The sequence below is a fragment of the Aspergillus ibericus genome (genome assembly GCF_003184845.1).
Source record: "Aspergillus ibericus CBS 121593 unplaced genomic scaffold BO80scaffold_13, whole genome shotgun sequence".
NCBI classification, from domain to species: domain Eukaryota; kingdom Fungi; phylum Ascomycota; class Eurotiomycetes; order Eurotiales; family Aspergillaceae; genus Aspergillus; species Aspergillus ibericus.
The window spans coordinates 237644-254986 of record NW_020292111.1 but is presented as its reverse complement, the minus strand read 5'-3'; the positions used below and the strand labels follow the sequence as shown (position 1 = coordinate 254986).

At 51.8% G+C, this 17343-nt stretch overlaps 6 protein-coding genes across 6 annotated transcripts; 4 read left to right on the top strand and 2 right to left on the bottom strand.

The window, feature by feature from the left end:
• Window positions 1-783: 783 nt before the first annotated feature.
• On the top strand, window positions 784-1884 carry BO80DRAFT_443673 (uncharacterized protein; the record flags this gene model as incomplete). Its single annotated transcript, XM_025721378.1, has 3 exons — window positions 784-1073; window positions 1148-1490; window positions 1567-1884. 3 exons carry the CDS (start codon window positions 784-786, stop codon window positions 1882-1884), a joined length of 951 nt encoding a protein of 316 aa, XP_025576689.1.
• Window positions 1885-2312: 428 nt separating this feature from the next.
• Window positions 2313-5898, bottom strand: mph1 (3'-5' DNA helicase). The gene has a single exon (XM_025719130.1). The coding sequence runs from the start codon at window positions 5883-5885 to the stop codon at window positions 2514-2516; it is 3372 nt and encodes a 1123-aa protein (XP_025576688.1). The 5' UTR covers window positions 5886-5898; the 3' UTR covers window positions 2313-2513.
• A 1159-nt stretch (window positions 5899-7057) lies between these two features.
• On the top strand, window positions 7058-7966 carry BO80DRAFT_463579 (amine oxidase catalytic domain-containing protein; the record flags this gene model as incomplete). The annotated part of the gene is made up of 2 exons (XM_025722605.1): window positions 7058-7462; window positions 7515-7966. The coding sequence occupies 2 exons, from the start codon at window positions 7058-7060 to the stop codon at window positions 7914-7916; spliced, it is 807 nt and encodes a 268-aa protein (XP_025576687.1). The 3' UTR covers window positions 7917-7966.
• A 3865-nt stretch (window positions 7967-11831) lies between these two features.
• On the top strand, window positions 11832-13395 carry BO80DRAFT_33020 (bZIP transcription factor). The gene is made up of 2 exons (XM_025715176.1): window positions 11832-12186; window positions 12243-13395. The coding sequence occupies exons 1-2, from the start codon at window positions 12022-12024 to the stop codon at window positions 13356-13358; spliced, it is 1281 nt and encodes a 426-aa protein (XP_025576686.1). The 5' UTR covers window positions 11832-12021; the 3' UTR covers window positions 13359-13395.
• A 37-nt stretch (window positions 13396-13432) lies between these two features.
• On the bottom strand, window positions 13433-14057 carry BO80DRAFT_443669 (GNAT family N-acetyltransferase; the record flags this gene model as incomplete). Its single annotated transcript, XM_025721377.1, has 2 exons — window positions 13433-13820; window positions 13873-14057. The coding sequence occupies 2 exons, from the start codon at window positions 14055-14057 to the stop codon at window positions 13433-13435; spliced, it is 573 nt and encodes a 190-aa protein (XP_025576685.1).
• A 1730-nt stretch (window positions 14058-15787) lies between these two features.
• Window positions 15788-17146, top strand: BO80DRAFT_423778 (uncharacterized protein). The gene is made up of 3 exons (XM_025719129.1): window positions 15788-16316; window positions 16470-16745; window positions 16826-17146. The coding sequence occupies exons 1-3, from the start codon at window positions 16187-16189 to the stop codon at window positions 16981-16983; spliced, it is 564 nt and encodes a 187-aa protein (XP_025576684.1). The 5' UTR covers window positions 15788-16186; the 3' UTR covers window positions 16984-17146.
• The last annotated feature ends 197 nt before the right edge of the window (window positions 17147-17343 follow it).

Sequence of the window (17343 nt, the reverse complement as noted above, 5' to 3'; positions counted from 1 at the left end):
ATTTCTTACCACTTTTGCACCAGTGCCTGCCGCTTCATGCCTCCTGCACGATCTATATAAGCCCGGCACCTCTTGCTTGAAAGACGACGCACTTTCTCTTCCCCTTTCTCCTTTGTCTTCTGCCTCAGCCAGAGCACTGCCCCTCCCAGAGTTGCCGTGTTACCCGAACATTTACCTTCTAAGGTATGGCGCTGTGCGCTTCCCCTCTTTCCGGGCTTATATAGATCGTGCGGGAGGCATGAGGCGGCAGGCACTGGCGTAAAAGTGGTGAGAAGTAGGCATAATACTTTAAAACAGACTATACTAGACTGTAAGGGGCAGTGTTATTCCCGCATGTGACAGGTGGTAGCAGCGAGTAGAACAACGGTTCAATGAGAGCTGTTTCTGGTGCCCCGCTTGCCGTCCGTCAGAATACTCAGGTAGTTATCATATAGGAATTACTTTTTTATTTTTTTTTACTCTCTAGTCCTTTTATATCTTTCTTTTTCTATTTAAAAAGGCTCTATCTAGCCTGTAAGTCAACTATTTCTTAATTTTAGTTCTACTATAATAATTATATTTAGTTATTTTCGGCATCGATTTCTCAGGTCCTCATATTCTAGTTGTAACTTTGTAACCATACAGTCCCACTACAGAGTATGGTTCCTGGCGGTATTACCCGTAATTTGTAACGCTGTATTACGTATCCGCCACGATTTACCCCAGATATGCAGGGGAAAGGCGGTGAAAGAGTGTCTGGCATTATGCCTCAGTTCCCATTGCCTGATACCTCTCGTTCTCACCATGGCGGCCGGTCCAGGCCCAAAGCCGTTCCGTGTTCTCCTGCGTCATCACCGCGATCTTTTTGTCAATCCACTCTTCTGGACTTCTCGCCATCTTGACTTGGTTGGCTGTCGATTCGAAGACGTCGACACCGCCAACGACGAACCGACCCAGGCGTCCGACTGTGGGACCGGCGGTGATCGAAACTTCAGCGATGTTGAGTCACTGGCGACCAACCTGATCCTTGGTGTAAAGTATCGATGCCTCGTCAGCATACTAGTAGGCGAGGGTCACGCATTTGCAAAATCTCGGTAGGAGACGAAACACTCAATTCCGATTTGGGGGGCCAAACCCTGAGGGACTGACCTCTTTCTTCACCGGACAGCAAAGGGTCTCCCTTCTTCTTTGCAGGCCGGCCTGTTCATCGACCACACTACACTGTGTTCCGTCGCCATGGGCAACCCAATGACCTTGCCCGTAAAGGCTCTCCCCCGTTAATCGGCTACCTGCATTACACAGACGTCACGGGCGACCGACTCAACGAATTCGAGCCCTGTCCTGACCCAAGTGGCAGGCTTAACTTCATTGGGGCGAGCATTCGCAACAAGCGAGTAGCCCAGATAACCCCAAAGGACTGGACTGAAGATCCCTATTATGTGTGCGTCATGCTAGCTCTGGCACAACTTCAAGAGCGTAAGTTGGACTCGCCAAAACCAATAATTTATACGGTATGCTTTCTTCCTCAATTGGGCTGCTGGTAGGGCTGGCTGTATAATGCAATCACCCGACTAAATTGCTGCACAGTCGCGGCTGCTTGTCACCAACGCACTCGATAAGGAATACATCCATCTTTACGAGGTAGAAATATCTGCCAGGCTCCTGGAAGATCTCCGAAACCCGACAAATGCCACCGAGTATACCAAATGGCCTAATATTCGGCATAAGAAGCTTCCATTCGCGCCTTACGCTACATTCACTGACCGGATCGTGACTGAGCTAGTCGCTCCCTCCCATCCGAACTCATCCCCGCCAGATGATATGAATGGCGTGATTATGCACGGTGCCAAACGAGCACTTGATCAAGAAAGTAGCGAACAATGCAAAGTAAGGCGAACATCCTAGAGATGACCAGACAACAGAAGAATGAGTATTCATGAAAGGTCGCTGGGGCATGTGATGGCAGCAACTTCTGGTCCGGTTCGACTTCCAGGTTAGACGTTATTCATTTCCTTGCGCTATGGCTAGCGGGCGTTTTACATAGATATTGATTTCTAGGGTACGGGATGGCAAAATGTACGAATGAGACGATTTCACGGGCTGTTCGGTGCGTGGAAACATGGGAGGTTCTCCACTACGCAAGTCCCTATTTGGGCAGTATTCAAGACGCCTCGTTAGCATCTATCCGCGAGGAAAGGCAACCACGGGGGAGGGGGGTGTTCTCGGTGAATCGAGACTGAAAGCGATTACTGCTGACCGGGAAAAGAAAAGTCAGGCAAGTAGGAGCTCCTCTGCCAAACACCTTCGACACCACGAGAGCAAGTTCAAGGTGCTTTCATATTTCCAATAGCATTGACCGCAGAGCTACCCAACTATTCCCATGATCTGAAATACCATACGCCATATCTCGATCCATGGACCTGGAGGATAGAAGGAGGAGACCCGTCGGTAATTTCGTAGAAGGAAGTTCTTGCTCCAGGGTATGTGTAACCGAAAGTGTACTAATGCAATATGCTATCCAAGGTCATGCCGATTCAACCATCGCTATTATCCAGAACAAACAGGCCTCGTTTCTGAGGCCGCTTATCAACGCTACTATTCAAGAGAGTGTCGACATCCAGAGGGTCAAAGTCATCCTCCGTATCTTCGTCTTGGGTCCTCTGGGAGCAGTAGAATGGTTCAAACGCCGGGGTGGTCGTCGGCATTGAGTGCTTTCTTGGCGGTGTTCGCCGGACCTCGACCGGATCTTGATTAGGATCTTTTTCTTTGGGTGGTATTGTCTTAGCGGTGGCACTAGGTTTGGCCTTACGGCCGTTGGATCTGGGTGACATTGCCGAAGCCTCCGTTCGGGAGGCCGACTCTCGGGCCAAAACCTCTTTGTACCGATGCTCACAGTCCGAGCTCACTTGGTCCATCTTCTGCAAAGTCTTGACCATGCGACGGGTCAATGACCCGTGTTTAACTGTCTTTGTAGGTCTTGGGGCGAGTTGAAGGCGTGGAAAGGCGTCGCTTCTAGGATAGCAGACCAGCAACTCCTCACTAGGCCCGGCATTGCTATAGAGGGATTCAAGTTCGTTCTGCTGCGCTGGGGTAAGCAAGACCTCTTCAAGCGCCGGCAGTTCCACGGGTTCTGGAGTCGGCGTGCGAGTCTTACGTTTGCTTTGCGTTTTGCGCTTGGTTGCCCCCGCCAGAGAGGACGCGGTGGTGAACCCAGTCTCGACATTATCTGGCATATGGAACTTCTTCGGCGGCCTTTTGGGCGCCCGTCCTCGCCGTTTTGGCTCTGGCAAATCCCCCGCAGCATTCTCCTCGGGAATCTCGATTGCTCGTTTATCAGCAACAGGCCGCACGCCCGGAGGAAGGATGCGCGGAGACATGTCGTCATGAAAGGTGAACCGGGTGCCACTGGCTATCATCTGCTGCATCTTTTCGTAATTATCTTTGGCCTTGATGTATGACTCTTCTTCCTTGCCCTGCATGAGAAGAAGGGTGATATTTCCAGACCTCTTCCGGCCAGTACGTCCCATACGCTGCAGCATGCGAATAGGGGATGCAGAGGAGTCGTAACACACAATGAGGTCTACTTCACCAATATCCAGCCCCTCCTCACCGATTGAAGTCGCAACAATGGTGTTGTACGTCCCCTTCTTGAACTTCTGCACAATGTCCAGCTGTGTTTTCTGGCCCATTCCTTCCGAGCCCTTGGCGCTGCTCTGCCCGACAAAGACATGGGGCCGAATCATGGGCTCGTATCTTTTGAGTACTCGCGTCACCTCTTCCGCGCTATCACGGAAGTGTACGAAAATCATCACGCGGGTGGCCGATTGATCCTGATTTTCGCCTGCACCGGAGCCTTCACCAGAATCCATGAAATGATTCAACACAACCTGTTTCAAATACTCCAGCTTCGGATGGCCAATAAACTCTGGGTTTTTGACCCACGGCTGCAAGTGACTCATAAGCTTTTTAAAGTTGTCATCTTGCACAATCTGTCGTTGGTACTTGCCACCCTTTTGCCCGTCCGTGTTGGACTGGAAATGCGCCAGATGACGGTAGAAAGGTGTGATTCCATGGTACTTGAGAAGATCAATCCCATGAGCCAAGCTTGCCAGAACGGTAAAAATGGCATTCATCTTGGCCTTCACACCGAAATGGGCATTCCTGCCAGAATCCGACAGCAGCCACTGCTGTCTGGCTTTGGTGAGACCATACGCAGTAAGTCCCATGGGATCTCGGCCCCAGTAGGCATTTGTACTTCGCAGCTGATCAAGAAGCGGTTGCAGGGCTCTTGACATAAGATCCATGCAAAGGACCATCTCTTCCGAGTTCTGAAACGTTTGCACATCCGTGTTTTTGGAGTGGACATACTCCCTGATATCTAGTGAATTCTCCGTTCTGATCTCGACCCTCGAGATATCCAGTCCATCAATGACAGCTTGTACAGACTCCACTGTCGAGCCAGGCGTGGCTGTCAAGGCCAAAACACGGAAGCTCTGATTATACCGCCGGAGGAACTTGACAACTTCTACGTACGCATAACCACCAGTTGCGCGATGGGCTTCATCGACAACGACCAGAACAATCCGCTTGGGGTCAGCAATTCCAGTTTTGAGATCGTTGACCAGAGTTTGGGGTGTCATGAAAAATACGCGTTTGGCCTTCCATTCTTCAGCCCGTATTCCCGGGGCCGCCTCCCCGGTAAGCATGGTTGTCTGGGATCGGGGGATTCCCGCGATTCCAAAACACGCAGAAATCTGCTGAGAAACTAGCGGCTTGGTGGGCGCAACAAAGACAATCTGAGCATCTTGGGTCCACCGGAACCAGTTGAGCATAATTGTTGCCGCAATGAACGTTTTTCCAAGACCAGTGGGTAGTGCCACTAGCAGGTTGTGGAAAAGGCCCTTCTGCGCAATGTTGAATTGATAGTCTCGAGTCTTGCCCAAATTCGTAGGATAGACCCATGTACCCAGGGCGTCTTGGTTCAATTTGTGCTGCGTAGGTGGTTCGCTCTTCTCAGGCGGCGCGTATACCTGTTCCCCGCGCGGTGGCTGATTCTCCGGGTTTCGGGCAGCCAGATCAAACAGCGTGGTTTGGCGAATGCCCAACGGGCGGTTTGTAGACTGTGTAAAAGACCGAGCTGCCGGGCGAGACTGGGTGACAGGCGGCGGAGACAAAGATAGATCTGAATCAAAGGCATCGTCGGGGATATCATCAAAAAGGTCATTGGAGGTATCGGTGGCAGTGCTCGGCTGCCTGGCGGCGGGAACAGCAGGGCGAGGTGATGGATGTACAGGCAGTGAGGGTGCCGGTCTGGAACTCTCTTCCTCGAACGATTGAATGGAAGCCTCAATTGCCGCCTTCAGCTCTTCATCATCGTCATACTCGTCATTCTCATTGCCAGCACCAGCCCCGCTTCCTCTCCTTTGGTTTACCGGCAGCGCGGTTGTAGTTCGAGGAGGCAAGCCCCGATCGGGCTTCTTCCAGCGCGGGCCACGAAGCATCTCAGGAGGCGAAGGGGGCTGCGTTAGCTGAGTCACAAAGATGTTCTCCTGAAGGTTTCTGTTCTTCGGCGCGAAGACCTTGTATTTGGACCGTGCGTCTCGGTCCTGATCATCCTGGAAGTAATATGACTCTTGCTGAGGCGATGGCAGTTCGTCATCGTTCTGGTCGACAAACAAGTCGGAGCTTGGACCACTTTCAAAACCATCGCTATTACCCGTCCGGTGTTTCTGATGTGATTGTAGGCCCTCTGAAGCATTTCCCTCAGCTCTCAGGCGACGGCGCTTGGCTGGTGGAGGGGTATCAGGATCGGTTGGAGAGCCTGCCGCATCCGAGGGGCGGTCGACGACAAAGTCGGCCAGGTCATCATCGAAGTAGTCGGACGAGCCACCATCAAGGCCGGACATGTCGAACCCGAGGTGGTTCGTAGAATGAGCTCCGCAAACCGAGCGGCCAACACGCGACGACGCGTCCGATAGCAATCACATGCCCCGATAAGATAAGGTGGCTTATGTAAGAAATGAGTAAACATTTACATCGAGAGGTCATCCAACTTCACCTAGAACAGCTCTGAACTAATAGACTGAGTGCAATTTACGTGTCGCATTGATAGTCCTCAACCATACACCCTCTCAAATAAGTACAAAGCTGATCAGAAACCAGTCGGCTAGTGGATGACCACGCTCCTCAATTCATGCCATCATGGAGTCGAGGGTTGCCAGGTACTCCTAACATAGGATACCTGGCAAGAGACTAGTCCTTTTGGTCGAGAGGTCGGCTGTCAGAGGTTCGGTGTAATGCTAGCGTGAGCAATGACAGCACCACCGCTGAGACCTGAGGGTATAGATCCAATGGAATGTACGCGCATTGTGCCAGTAAGACGGCGATCCAGGCGATGATGAGGGCTGCTGAGACAAATAGGTCCCATGGCACGAGCACTGCGGGCAGTTTAGAATTAGCTGGGCTGTGATTGGGATTTTCCTCAGAAGGGGCAGCATACCCTAGGACGAGACGGGTGTAGGCGAAACTTTTGAGGTGCTCACTTCTGAGGGAAACAGAAAATGAGAGGCAGACGAGAGAGATAAATGAACCAGCTCTGCTGCCTAGAGGACTACAGATCACCAGGTCCTTATATAGCCAGGCGATCGGCGGATCACGAACAAAGAAACAAGGGACTCCCAACTGTTGCAGAGGACGGAAACCAACATCCAGTCCAGTACAGAGCGAATACCGAGGAAGAAGAGTTGGATGCTCTGAACTATTTTGCAGAGAAACCAGGAGACCCTGCTTCTTTGTCTCTTAGGATCCAGTCTACGCATATACTTTGCGCGAGCGAGCCACACCAGAATCGATTTGCTCGTGATTGAACTTCCATCTACCGGCTAAGCCTATGGGATCATTGGGCATGAGCAATTCAAGGGGATGTTTAACCACGTCAATATGTCCTTGGGATACTAGCGCTGTACTGAAGTCCCTTTCGCTTGCCCCGAACCACCGAACCGGAAAGGCAACAGTGGTGAGAAAGCGTCAGCTCGTCTTGCAAACAATCATCACCGTGACAAACCACGAGTATATTTTTATGTGGTACTTCGATCAGTCTGGCGAACTCACTTTCGAAACCCGTGCTACGGGCATTCTATCCACTCAGCCGATTAACGAAGATGCCAAGGTACCCTGGGGTACTTGTGTTGCAGATGGCGTCATGGCACCATACCATCAGCATCTTTTCAACTTGCGTATTGACCCTGCCGTTGGTGGCCATAAAAACAATTTTGCGTCCACAGACTCCGTTTTCATCCCATGGGACGATAATCTGAACCCCCTTGGCACCAGGTTTATCACACAGCAACATATTATGGATCGGGCAGTTACTGTGGAGGATGATATCTCCAAGGGCAGAGTCTTCAATATTTTAAACGAGAATGTTAAAAATCCAGTGTCCCAGACGCCAATTGGGTACAAGCTTGTGCCTCATCGATCCCAGGTACGCTTGATTGGAGACTCCTTTCTGATTGTATGTATCTAATGACTGGTAGATGCTTCTCGCTCGCCCTGGATCCTGGCACTGGCGCCGTTCAGAGTTCTGCGAGAGCCCTATATGGGTGACCAAATACAAGGACCGGCAGCTCTTCTTTGCCGGAGGCTACACCAATCAATCCCTTGGGGGCACGGGAATTAAATCATGGGTCAATGAATGTCGTGACTCGGTCCGAAACGAAGATATCGTCATCTGGCATACCTATGGCTTCACGCATAACCCGCGTGTTGAGGACATCCCTGTGATGTCCGCTGAGATTACACAGGGGTTACAGCCACCCGCGGCAGTATCTTGTCGCACCGTGTCACTCACCCCGCATGTATGCGGGTGGGCATGGCCCCGTCACCTCGTAAAGGGCTGTGATCGGCCAGGGTCTGGCAGGGGTGAAGAGGCAACTTGATTTTCTCGTATGCACGAAGCGATGACTGAACACTGCCCTCTTCGAAAGCCAATCATCCTCTGGGAGGTTTGATAAGATATCATGATTGAAAGATGCACCCCATGTCCGTGGCCAGCCTTGCGGAGGCAGTGCTATCCTTCTACCCAACCAGCAGGAGGCCGTAGCCTTGCACGCACAGCTGGAGCACAGCCCACCACGAACACTTCGCTGACATAGATTCATGGAAGAATAAATATCGAGCGATCACCTTTTTGCAAAGACCTGGGAATTCTAGTCCACCGCACGCCAGGGTAGGTCTTGGCAAGGTTGCCCGACACCTGCCAGGATGGTTCTGGATCCGTTGTCCTGTTTGTCACTCGTGGGGAACGTCGTTCAGTTTGTTGAAGTCGGATGTAAGTTATTTTCGAAGAGTCGCGAGATCTACAAGTCGGCCACAGGGGCTTTTGTTGAGGATGTTGAACTACAATCGGCCGCCGGGCGGCTTCTTGAGCTGGCCGACAATGCCCGCCTTCTTCCCTCCTCGCTACCGGGACATGAATATTCACGCGGGGAGAAGCTCTTGCTTGAGATCTCCGAGGGATGTAAAAAGCTGGCGAAAGACTTGGATGATCTTTTACGCCCTCTGAAGACATCGGCCGCCGCAGAGAATATCACATCTTTGCATGCGCCGACCGATGGCCAAGCCCGGGCTAAGGCAGACTATTCACTGCACCGAAAATGGGAGGCCTTCCGTATCGCCCTGCGGCGCATGAGAAAGTCGGGGGAAATCGATAAGATTGCGAGAAAGCTGGACAGCTATGGCCAGCAGTTGAGCACGTGTCTGATGATGATCTTCTGCGATCAAAGCTCTGCCACATGGAAGTCCTTGCAGGAATTCTATGGGATTAACCGCCAGTCACAGATCGTCTCTGCGGCAAATACCCAGATGCTGAAGGAGACAAACGACATGTATCGCAAGCATCTTAATAGCCTCAATGAGGCTGTCGCCAGCATGCGAGATCACTTAGCCGCGAATGAAGGTCTCGCAACGTGGTTTCGACTTCAGGACTCCAAAACGGGCGAATTCAATGAGACCATATCAAACCTTTCTCGATGGCTCAAGGCCAGCGAGAAACTTGCCATTCAAACAAGACTATTAGATAGTCTCTCGTACCGCTCCATTCGCGAGAGGCAATCTCAAATTAGAGAATCGCATGCGAAAACCTTCGAATGGGTATTTAGTACACAACAGTCATCAAGCTCATCGGCTCAGTGCCTATTGCATGAGTGGCTAAAGGATGGGAGCGGGATATACTGGGTCTCTGGCAAAGCTGGATCAGGGAAGTCAACATTGATGAAGTTCCTTTGCAACCACAAGCTCAGTCGTGCCGCACTACGTTCTTGGGCTGGTGACGATCGGTTGATCACGGCCCGTTTTTTCTTTTGGAATGCGGGCACCACGCTTCAGAAGTCCCAGGAAGGTCTGCTCCGATCGATATTGCATGAAGTCCTACAGAAGCATCCCAACCTTATCGAGGAGGTATTTCCCTCGGAGTGGCATGGAGATATCGACAAATGGACGAACAGCACATCTCCCGGCCTATGGTCAAGGCCCCAGTTGATCGACGCGTGTTATCGATTGGCGAGACAGGACACTATCTCGTCAAAGTTCTGTTTCTTTATTGATGGGCTTGATGAGTACCACGGTGATCATGCAGAGCTGATAGACCTCTTGTGCAATCTTGTCGAAGGCAATAAAAATGTCAAGCTTTGTCTATCCAGTCGCCCATGGAATGTGTTTCAATATGCATTTAGCGAGAAGGATTACCCATATCTACTCCTGGAAGATCTCACGAGGAGCGACATTCTTCTCTATGTGCAAACCAAACTAGGAGGGCATGTCACCTATCGAAGGTTTATCCGCGAAGAAAACCCCGACGGGTGTGACCTAGTCCACGAGGTTGTTAGCAAGGCTAATGGTGTCTTCCTCTGGGTCTATCTCGTGGTACGCTCCCTGCAACGTGGGCTTGAGAACGAGGATCGACTTCCGGAGTTGCAACGAAGACTTCGGATGCTTCCAACGGATTTAGAGGACTACTTTCGCCACATGCTCAATAACGTCGACTCGGCATATAGAGTAGAAGCAGCGAAATGCTTCGACATTGCCTTGCAGTCAAAGAGGGCTTTGAGCTTACTGACATATTCTTTCCTGGATGAAGACGACCCCGTCAGGCTCGCTCTTGCTTCACCAATAAAGCCTCTTACGGCGAGTGAGCTGAGATCTCGATGCCGGGTTATGAGCAAGCGTTTGAATGCCAGGTGTCAGGATCTCCTGGAGATAACAACTGTCACGCAAACCTCTGCACCTTCCACTGCTCGAGAGGCCTTGTTACAGAGCTCTTGTAGGCGTACGCCTCTCCCTAGGAGTGCCAATAACAGGTTCCCAGCCCCTGAGGAATTCCAGCTGTACCGCGTTGATTTCCTGCACCGGACGGTGCGGGACTTTCTCGAAGCAGATGAAATGCGGGAAATGTTCTCAAGCCGGTTGCCAACTCCATTCAATTCGCTTCGCTGGCTGTGCGCATCATTCCTGCATCAAGTCAAATCCCTGCCCCCGGGACTGAGCCTGACGAGTATTCGCCCGCTTTTTGTAACACTGGTAGAACATGCCACCAGTTTCGCTCATGAGTCCGAAGATGGTGCGCAGAGCTCTGGTCCTCAGACGGACCTGTTGGATGAGTTGGAGCGTGTCATTACAGTTCTATATTCCAAGTTTGGCGCCAACCTGCTGAACTCGTTCCTGGAGCCAGATACATTCGGCCCCATCCGTCATCTAACCCAGGCCCTGGGTGGTAGTTTTACGGCCATATGCGTTAGAAGAGACCTCCTTCTTTATGTCCGCGAAAGACTCGACGACGAACCCAGACTAAAGACACGGGAGTATCTGAGCGCACTGTTGCTTTGTGCTTTATTCCCATGCACCACACAAGAGCCAGTGGTGGGATATTTCGAGGTCCCCAACCCAGACATGGTCCATCTTCTCCTCGATAGGGGGGCTGATCCAGACTGGAAGCTGGGAGGGAAAGACACTACCGTATGGATCCGCTTCCTAAACTCCGTCGCACAGTCGTGGCAGACCATCGAGCCAGCGACTCGTGTGACTCTTCTCCAAGTCATGCAGCAGCTCTTGAACCATGGTGCGACCGTCCACAGTGATCGCGGACCAGGAACAGCTTGGGCGGAGTTTCTCGTCATGCAGAAGGCCAACTGGGAGCAGCGGGGGGATTCCGACGATTTCCCGTTTCTTCTCTGTGATCTCATTGATGCCATGATTTCGAAATGTCCCAATGTTAACATTTGTTATAAAGGATGCACAATCTGGGGCCACTTCGTGGACAATCTCCCAGTCAGCATGTCACGTCGGACCCGACTTCGCGTTCTTCGGACGGTGGAATGTTTTCTGAGCTGCGGCGCGGATCCCCATTTCGACTACTCTGTTGGACTGGGACTCTATGATCCGAAGTCTAGAATGCTAGGAGTCGACCCGATATCCCGCCGTCTGCTTCGAAGGTTTTCCAAGCACGAGCTTGTTGACAGCGGTGTACCACTTGGGTGCCTCCCGAAACCATCTGCCAGCGGGGTGGAGGCTCATTTCATGGATGAGAACCCTCCGTCCAGGTCTAGTGGAGCTGGGCCTCGGGGTTGGTGGGGAGGTGTCGCAAAGTGGTGGACTGGATGTATATAGTATTCTTCATCTCGACGTAGGCTTTGAAAGGGAGCTCTCTTATACACAGAAAGTCGAAAAGCCAAGAAGCGAAAGGGCACTGACTGCACCCCAGTCCTTACCTCCAAGGCAGGCACGATTGAAACTTGAAACTGGCAGGTTCAGCTCGCATCTAGCCTCGATGCGTGGCACCATCAAGGCTTCATTGTGTGAGAGGTATTATCATAGGGAAAGAAAGCCAAGCAACATAATTAGAGGGCGGTCCGACTTTCCACCGAAAGACCGGACAGATTCCCAGGCCCATGCATGGCACGTGGGAAGCTCCGGGTGGCGGTCTGCCATATCTTACATCGAACTCGACACGACAGCCTCATTTGATCCGTCTACGTAGTCACGACGACAATGTCTTCTTCTAGTTCGTCTGTTCCTGACACTGATCTCAGTGATCAGGATCGAAGGTTGGGTGAGAACACGAAAGATGATTATGTTAAGGATAACCTTCGCCGATTGCGTACGGGAAAGCGAGGCCGACCCCCGATCGACCCCACGCAAAGAGGTCTGGTGGAAGTATGTCTGGATTTTTCTTCCCCTCTCTAGTGGTCATGATGTTTAACTGGTCGTAGCGACGCCGTAATCAGGTCCGAAAAGCACAGCAGGCCTATAGAAACCGGAAAGAGGAGGAAGCTGCTCGGCGCATCAACCGCATTGCGGATCTGGAAAACCGCATCCACCGGATGAGACAGTCTTTTGTTGACTTGATATCCTGCATCACGGAGCCAGCTACAATTCAGAGCCAGCCAGACTTGGCGCACCAACTCCAGACCATCACCCGCGACTTCTTATCTGCATCCCAAATCGAACATGCCAGCGAGTTACTACGGGGAGGACATTTTAACCAGAACGACTCAAGCAATGATTCCCCCTCGTTGTCTCCAGGCATCTCGTCCAATATCCGCGCCTCCTGCGCTCCCAAATCGCCTGTACCAGCTGTATCTATCGAAGACCCGCTGCCTACTCCCGCGCCAGCTTTAGATTATCTCTCTACGACCTTCGAAGGACAAGCCCCGCCCCCGAGAAATTTCTCGCAGAGACTATATCTTAATTGCATCAAGCGCGCTTACTTTCTACTCACCAGCCCATCAGCCGACAGGGCCGAAGTCGCCCGCGTCTTCCAGTATTCATTCCTGTATTCAGATGCCAACACGATGGCCTCAACCTTTGACAACTTACTACGGACCAATGCTGATTACCAGACCGCATATGTCTATCGGCTGGGCGGCGCAGGTACTCACTATAAGGAACCGCTGATAGGCCCCGTTCTCGAATGGAGTACACTATCAGTGGCTGACGAAGACCCATGGTTCGATCCGCGGGACATTGAGGGCTGGCTCGAAGAGAACGGGCTTGTTATTGGAGGCGCCCAGTCATTCATGTACCTGTCGGACTTGCGTTTTCTACCTTCTAGCTCGGTAGAGTGGAATATTCGGCAAGGTGTCAAGATCTTCCATGTGGATCATTTTCTTCAAGGTTGGTCTTCGTTTATTCCTCTGGGATTGCACTGTGATTGTAGGGATACTGAATGTCTTGAGCAGAGCTTCTTTCGAGGGGGGTGTGTCTGGGTGGTGCCCCGGGCTTCCGCCGCCGGGACGTTGAAGCGGCATTTGGCCTCGCAATATTTGATGAACCGACCTTCGTTCCTGAACCAGGGCGGTACGTTCAAGGTATTTTTTGAAAGGTGAAAAAACACTCGGTTTATCCGAATATTCCCATCTTTCCTTGCCCTTCCGCCGCAGACGGAACGACGACGGGACCATCACCAGCGACGAATCTCCAGCATCATGATCAACCCAGTCCGCGAACTGTACTTCTCTCCACTGATATCCTTCGGAGGCAGCTCCCGATCCCCAGTCGCAATAAATGCCTCAGCAAGAGTACACTTTCCAGCCTCCACAAACCCTAGCCCTTGATACAGTCTTACTGTGGCATGGTTCTCCGGCTTCACCATCAAGCGCACGCAGACCTCCCTCTCAGCCTCTCGGTGCGAGACTAAGTAATCCAGCGCCTCTCGACACAGCTTCTTCCCGAGCCCCTGACCACGGTGATCAGGAAGCGTGAACAAGCTGAGCATCTGCCAGAGCTCCTGGTCTTCGGAAGGGGTCTTCTGACCGGATTCTTCAGGCAAAAATAAAATCTTCTCGGTTCTGCGGACCACATAACGTCAACTGACCTATTCATGTGCTTTCTGGGCTTGACGCATGGTTATTGATCGATGTTGCAGCACATATAAAGGTCTCTTTCCCCCCTGCAGTCAGACGAGTGACCCAACCTTCCTCCGGGAGGGCGGATTCAATCTCGTACGTCGAGGAGAAGGAAGCTGGAGCGACGGATAGAGCATGGAGACGCAGTTGTTTGTATTTCTGGGCTGATGTCGTGATCATATCCTCATCTTTGGGGATGCGGAAGAAAGGCGTATTCGTAGGACATTATGAGCCAGAACGCAAGGATGGATGAAATTGTACATGGGAGACAGGGGCGGGCATTCAGCGATATATATTCCAACCGGTGGTGATTGGTTCGGCACCTGTACCGGGGATGAGTGGAGCAGTGAATAAAAGATCACGGAATCGACAAATGGGGTGCGTCATGGTGATCCATACTGTGTACAGTCTTGATACAGTCTCGGGAACACGTTCACCTCCCAAGCCACGACATGATGACTATCTACCAAAGATTATAGAACTAAGTACCATTGCTGATACTCTGACTGACGGCCCCAAACCCAACAATCTCCTATGATTCGCTCCGCGTACAGATCGTATCTTCACTCTGATGCGTTGAAGAAGTGGGTCTCGGCCAATCAAACCATCAAACCATCAGTTCATCTCCAATTGCCCTTTCCGCAGCCCGATGTAACTGGCGTACCTACCGCGTATATTTATACAAGCAAAATCCAAGTATCCCTCTAGTATCATATCCTAAATAACTGATATGTCAAGAATTAGTGGTAAAAGACACCTCAATGATAATTCAAGAATTCTAAGCATCTTCATTGTATCAAAATAGCCCAGTATACCTTAAAACATTACTTTCCTCTGCTGCGAAAGGGCTGCGAAAAGCTATCAAGGGGAAAGCTCTCAGTGGGTGGCAATGGGGAATATCACACTAATCTATCATGAACTTTCATGTCATTATTCTATTCCAATCTTTGACAGTCAACAAGCATTATGATTGCTTATGCTTTGGTAAGGATCTTCCGGTAAGTCATATCCTGCGAGCTTTGGAAGTGCTACCGATATGTTTCAGAGAGGTTTTGGTTCAGACGATCTGCTCTCCTTCAGGCCACACTGTAATGTGCATGCTCTGGCCCTGATGTTTTTGTTCTCCTGTTAGCAACTCCTTGCGAGCGGTTTGACGGAATGTAAATGAATGATGTTGGCATATGAACAACATCAGCACGCTCTTTAACAGCAGTAATGGTGTTCATCTGAAGCACTGGCAGATCACTGGAGACGTGTGATGGGCAAGAAAAGCCACAACCCTCGTTGGTAGAGACGTAATGCATTGCTCTTGGAATAGATGGTTCTAGCAGAAGTCGAGGATGCCTCGAGTCGGGGATTGGCTCAACCCACGTCGGAACCGCCCGAGGCACGCTAACCCGAGAAAGCAGGCGCAGTGTCGATGCATTGCCCCTATTCTTCGGGGGTCGACAGGCTGTCCCCGTGCTGACCACTTCACAGGATCTTCACAGTTCCTCTCGACCACATTCCAGTTCGACCTCATGACAGTTTCTGACAGATCCGCCCACCAATGGCCACGCCCCGTCGCGTTGGATGCGCTGGCCCGACCCCATCCAGCGATAAGACCGACGGGTGGACAGTGACGGTTCACTAGTGCTGGTAGCCTGGCCCCTTAGTGTCTGAGTAGTGCCTTGGTTGCTGGCTTGGTTTCTGACTAGGGTTATTTTTAGCCGATCCTGCGCAGTCCCCAGATTTTCAGGGTCTGTCGACTTCTCACTTCTGGGCTGAGTGCTCGCGAGGAATTTGCCAGTCCCGATCTCCAACCTGGACTGTGCTGGGGGGAGGGGTGGGGGGGGGGGCCCTCTTTAGGCTCCTGCGCAATTTCCCCCGGATCGGGCCTGGCCTTGTAGAAGATAGTAGATAGATGCCTCCTCCCGCGGTATTGAGTGATGAATTGCCACTCAAGTAAGGGTGTGCGGACTAGCTCCGGGCCAGTCAGACCCCCAGGACCGCGACTAGCCTGTGTGACGCTCGTCCAGTCGCTGAAACCCCACTAATGAATGGCAGCGGGAGAATCGCGCATCGCCTGATACGCCGGCCGCTACCCCCGGCTCATTGTCTGGTTATTTACGCCCGCCTCGCCTTTCACTTTCTTCGCCTCTCCTCTTCCTCCTCTTCTCTTCTCTCCTCACCTCACAGCACAGTCTTTCGTTTGTCCCACCTCTTGCGCTCGTTCGCTACTTCTCGCGGGATCTTCACCTCCATCTACTGTCTGTCGTTTCCTCATCGACTCATTGATCGATTGATCTCTCTATCTCCACCCCAGCACAATGAAGTTCAACAGCGCCCTCGCTCTGTCCTCCCTGCTGGCTCTGGCTGTCGCCCAGGACGCCTCCTCCACCTCCAGCAGCGCAACCACCACCGCCAGCTTGTCTCCCCAGGCCTCCTGCGCGACCAAGTGTAAGTACTTGCTTCTGTCCCCTATCCCCGTGCACATCATCTCCCATTATCCTGGGTCGATTGCAATTTCGTCTGCATAATCCAACGGCCTGCATATCCCTACTCCATCCCACCAACCACAATCATCCTCTCAAACCCAACTAACCAACCCAGGCGCCGACACCGACATCTGCTGCATCGCTCAGTGCTACGAAGTCCCCTGCCCCAACAACGCTCAGGCCAACGACACCACCAGCTGCGTTGCCGCCTGCCCTCAGGGCTCCGGCTCTCCCAGTGACCAAAAGTCCTACGCGAGCTGCCAGAGCAGCTGCTACAGCAGCTACTTCTTCCCGGCCAGCGCCACTGGTTCGTCCGGTTCGTCCGCCACCACGGCCAGTTCCAACGACGCCAGCACCACCAAGAGTGGCAGCTCCTCTTCCACTGGATCGAGTACGTGCCTCCCCTTCCTCTTCCCCTTTCCTTCCCATCACCCCACTCTGCCCAACATACTAACTCCCCCAACCAAATAGGCTCCAACTCCAAGTCCGGCTCCTCGGGAAGTGGCACCAGCACCGCGACAGGCTCCCACGCCAGCTCGACCGAAAACGCCGCTGCCATCACGCAGCTCAAGCTGGGCGTTTCGGCCGCGGGCGTCATTGGATTCGTTCTGGCTGCTTGGGCTCTGTAAATGAGCTAACCAAGCCAAACCAAACGAACCCTACCCTACCCTACCCTACCTACAAATACCAGAATCTCCGGCACCACTGTGTTAATATGAAGGAATTTGATTATTGAAGTCACGGGACCCCAAATAGTTAATAATTATGTCGATGCGTTAACTTCATACTTTACTTGCTTTACTACTTGCTTTACATACTTCAGTTTGATCATGGGATTAAAACACTACCCGTCTTCCTTCCGTTCTGGTTCTGTATTCATCTATCCTATCATATTCTTCACTCAACTCCCTTCTCAATACCATACCATACCTTGTCACAACAATACCAATAACTAAACTAGTGACATGCGGTGCGTAATACCATTAATA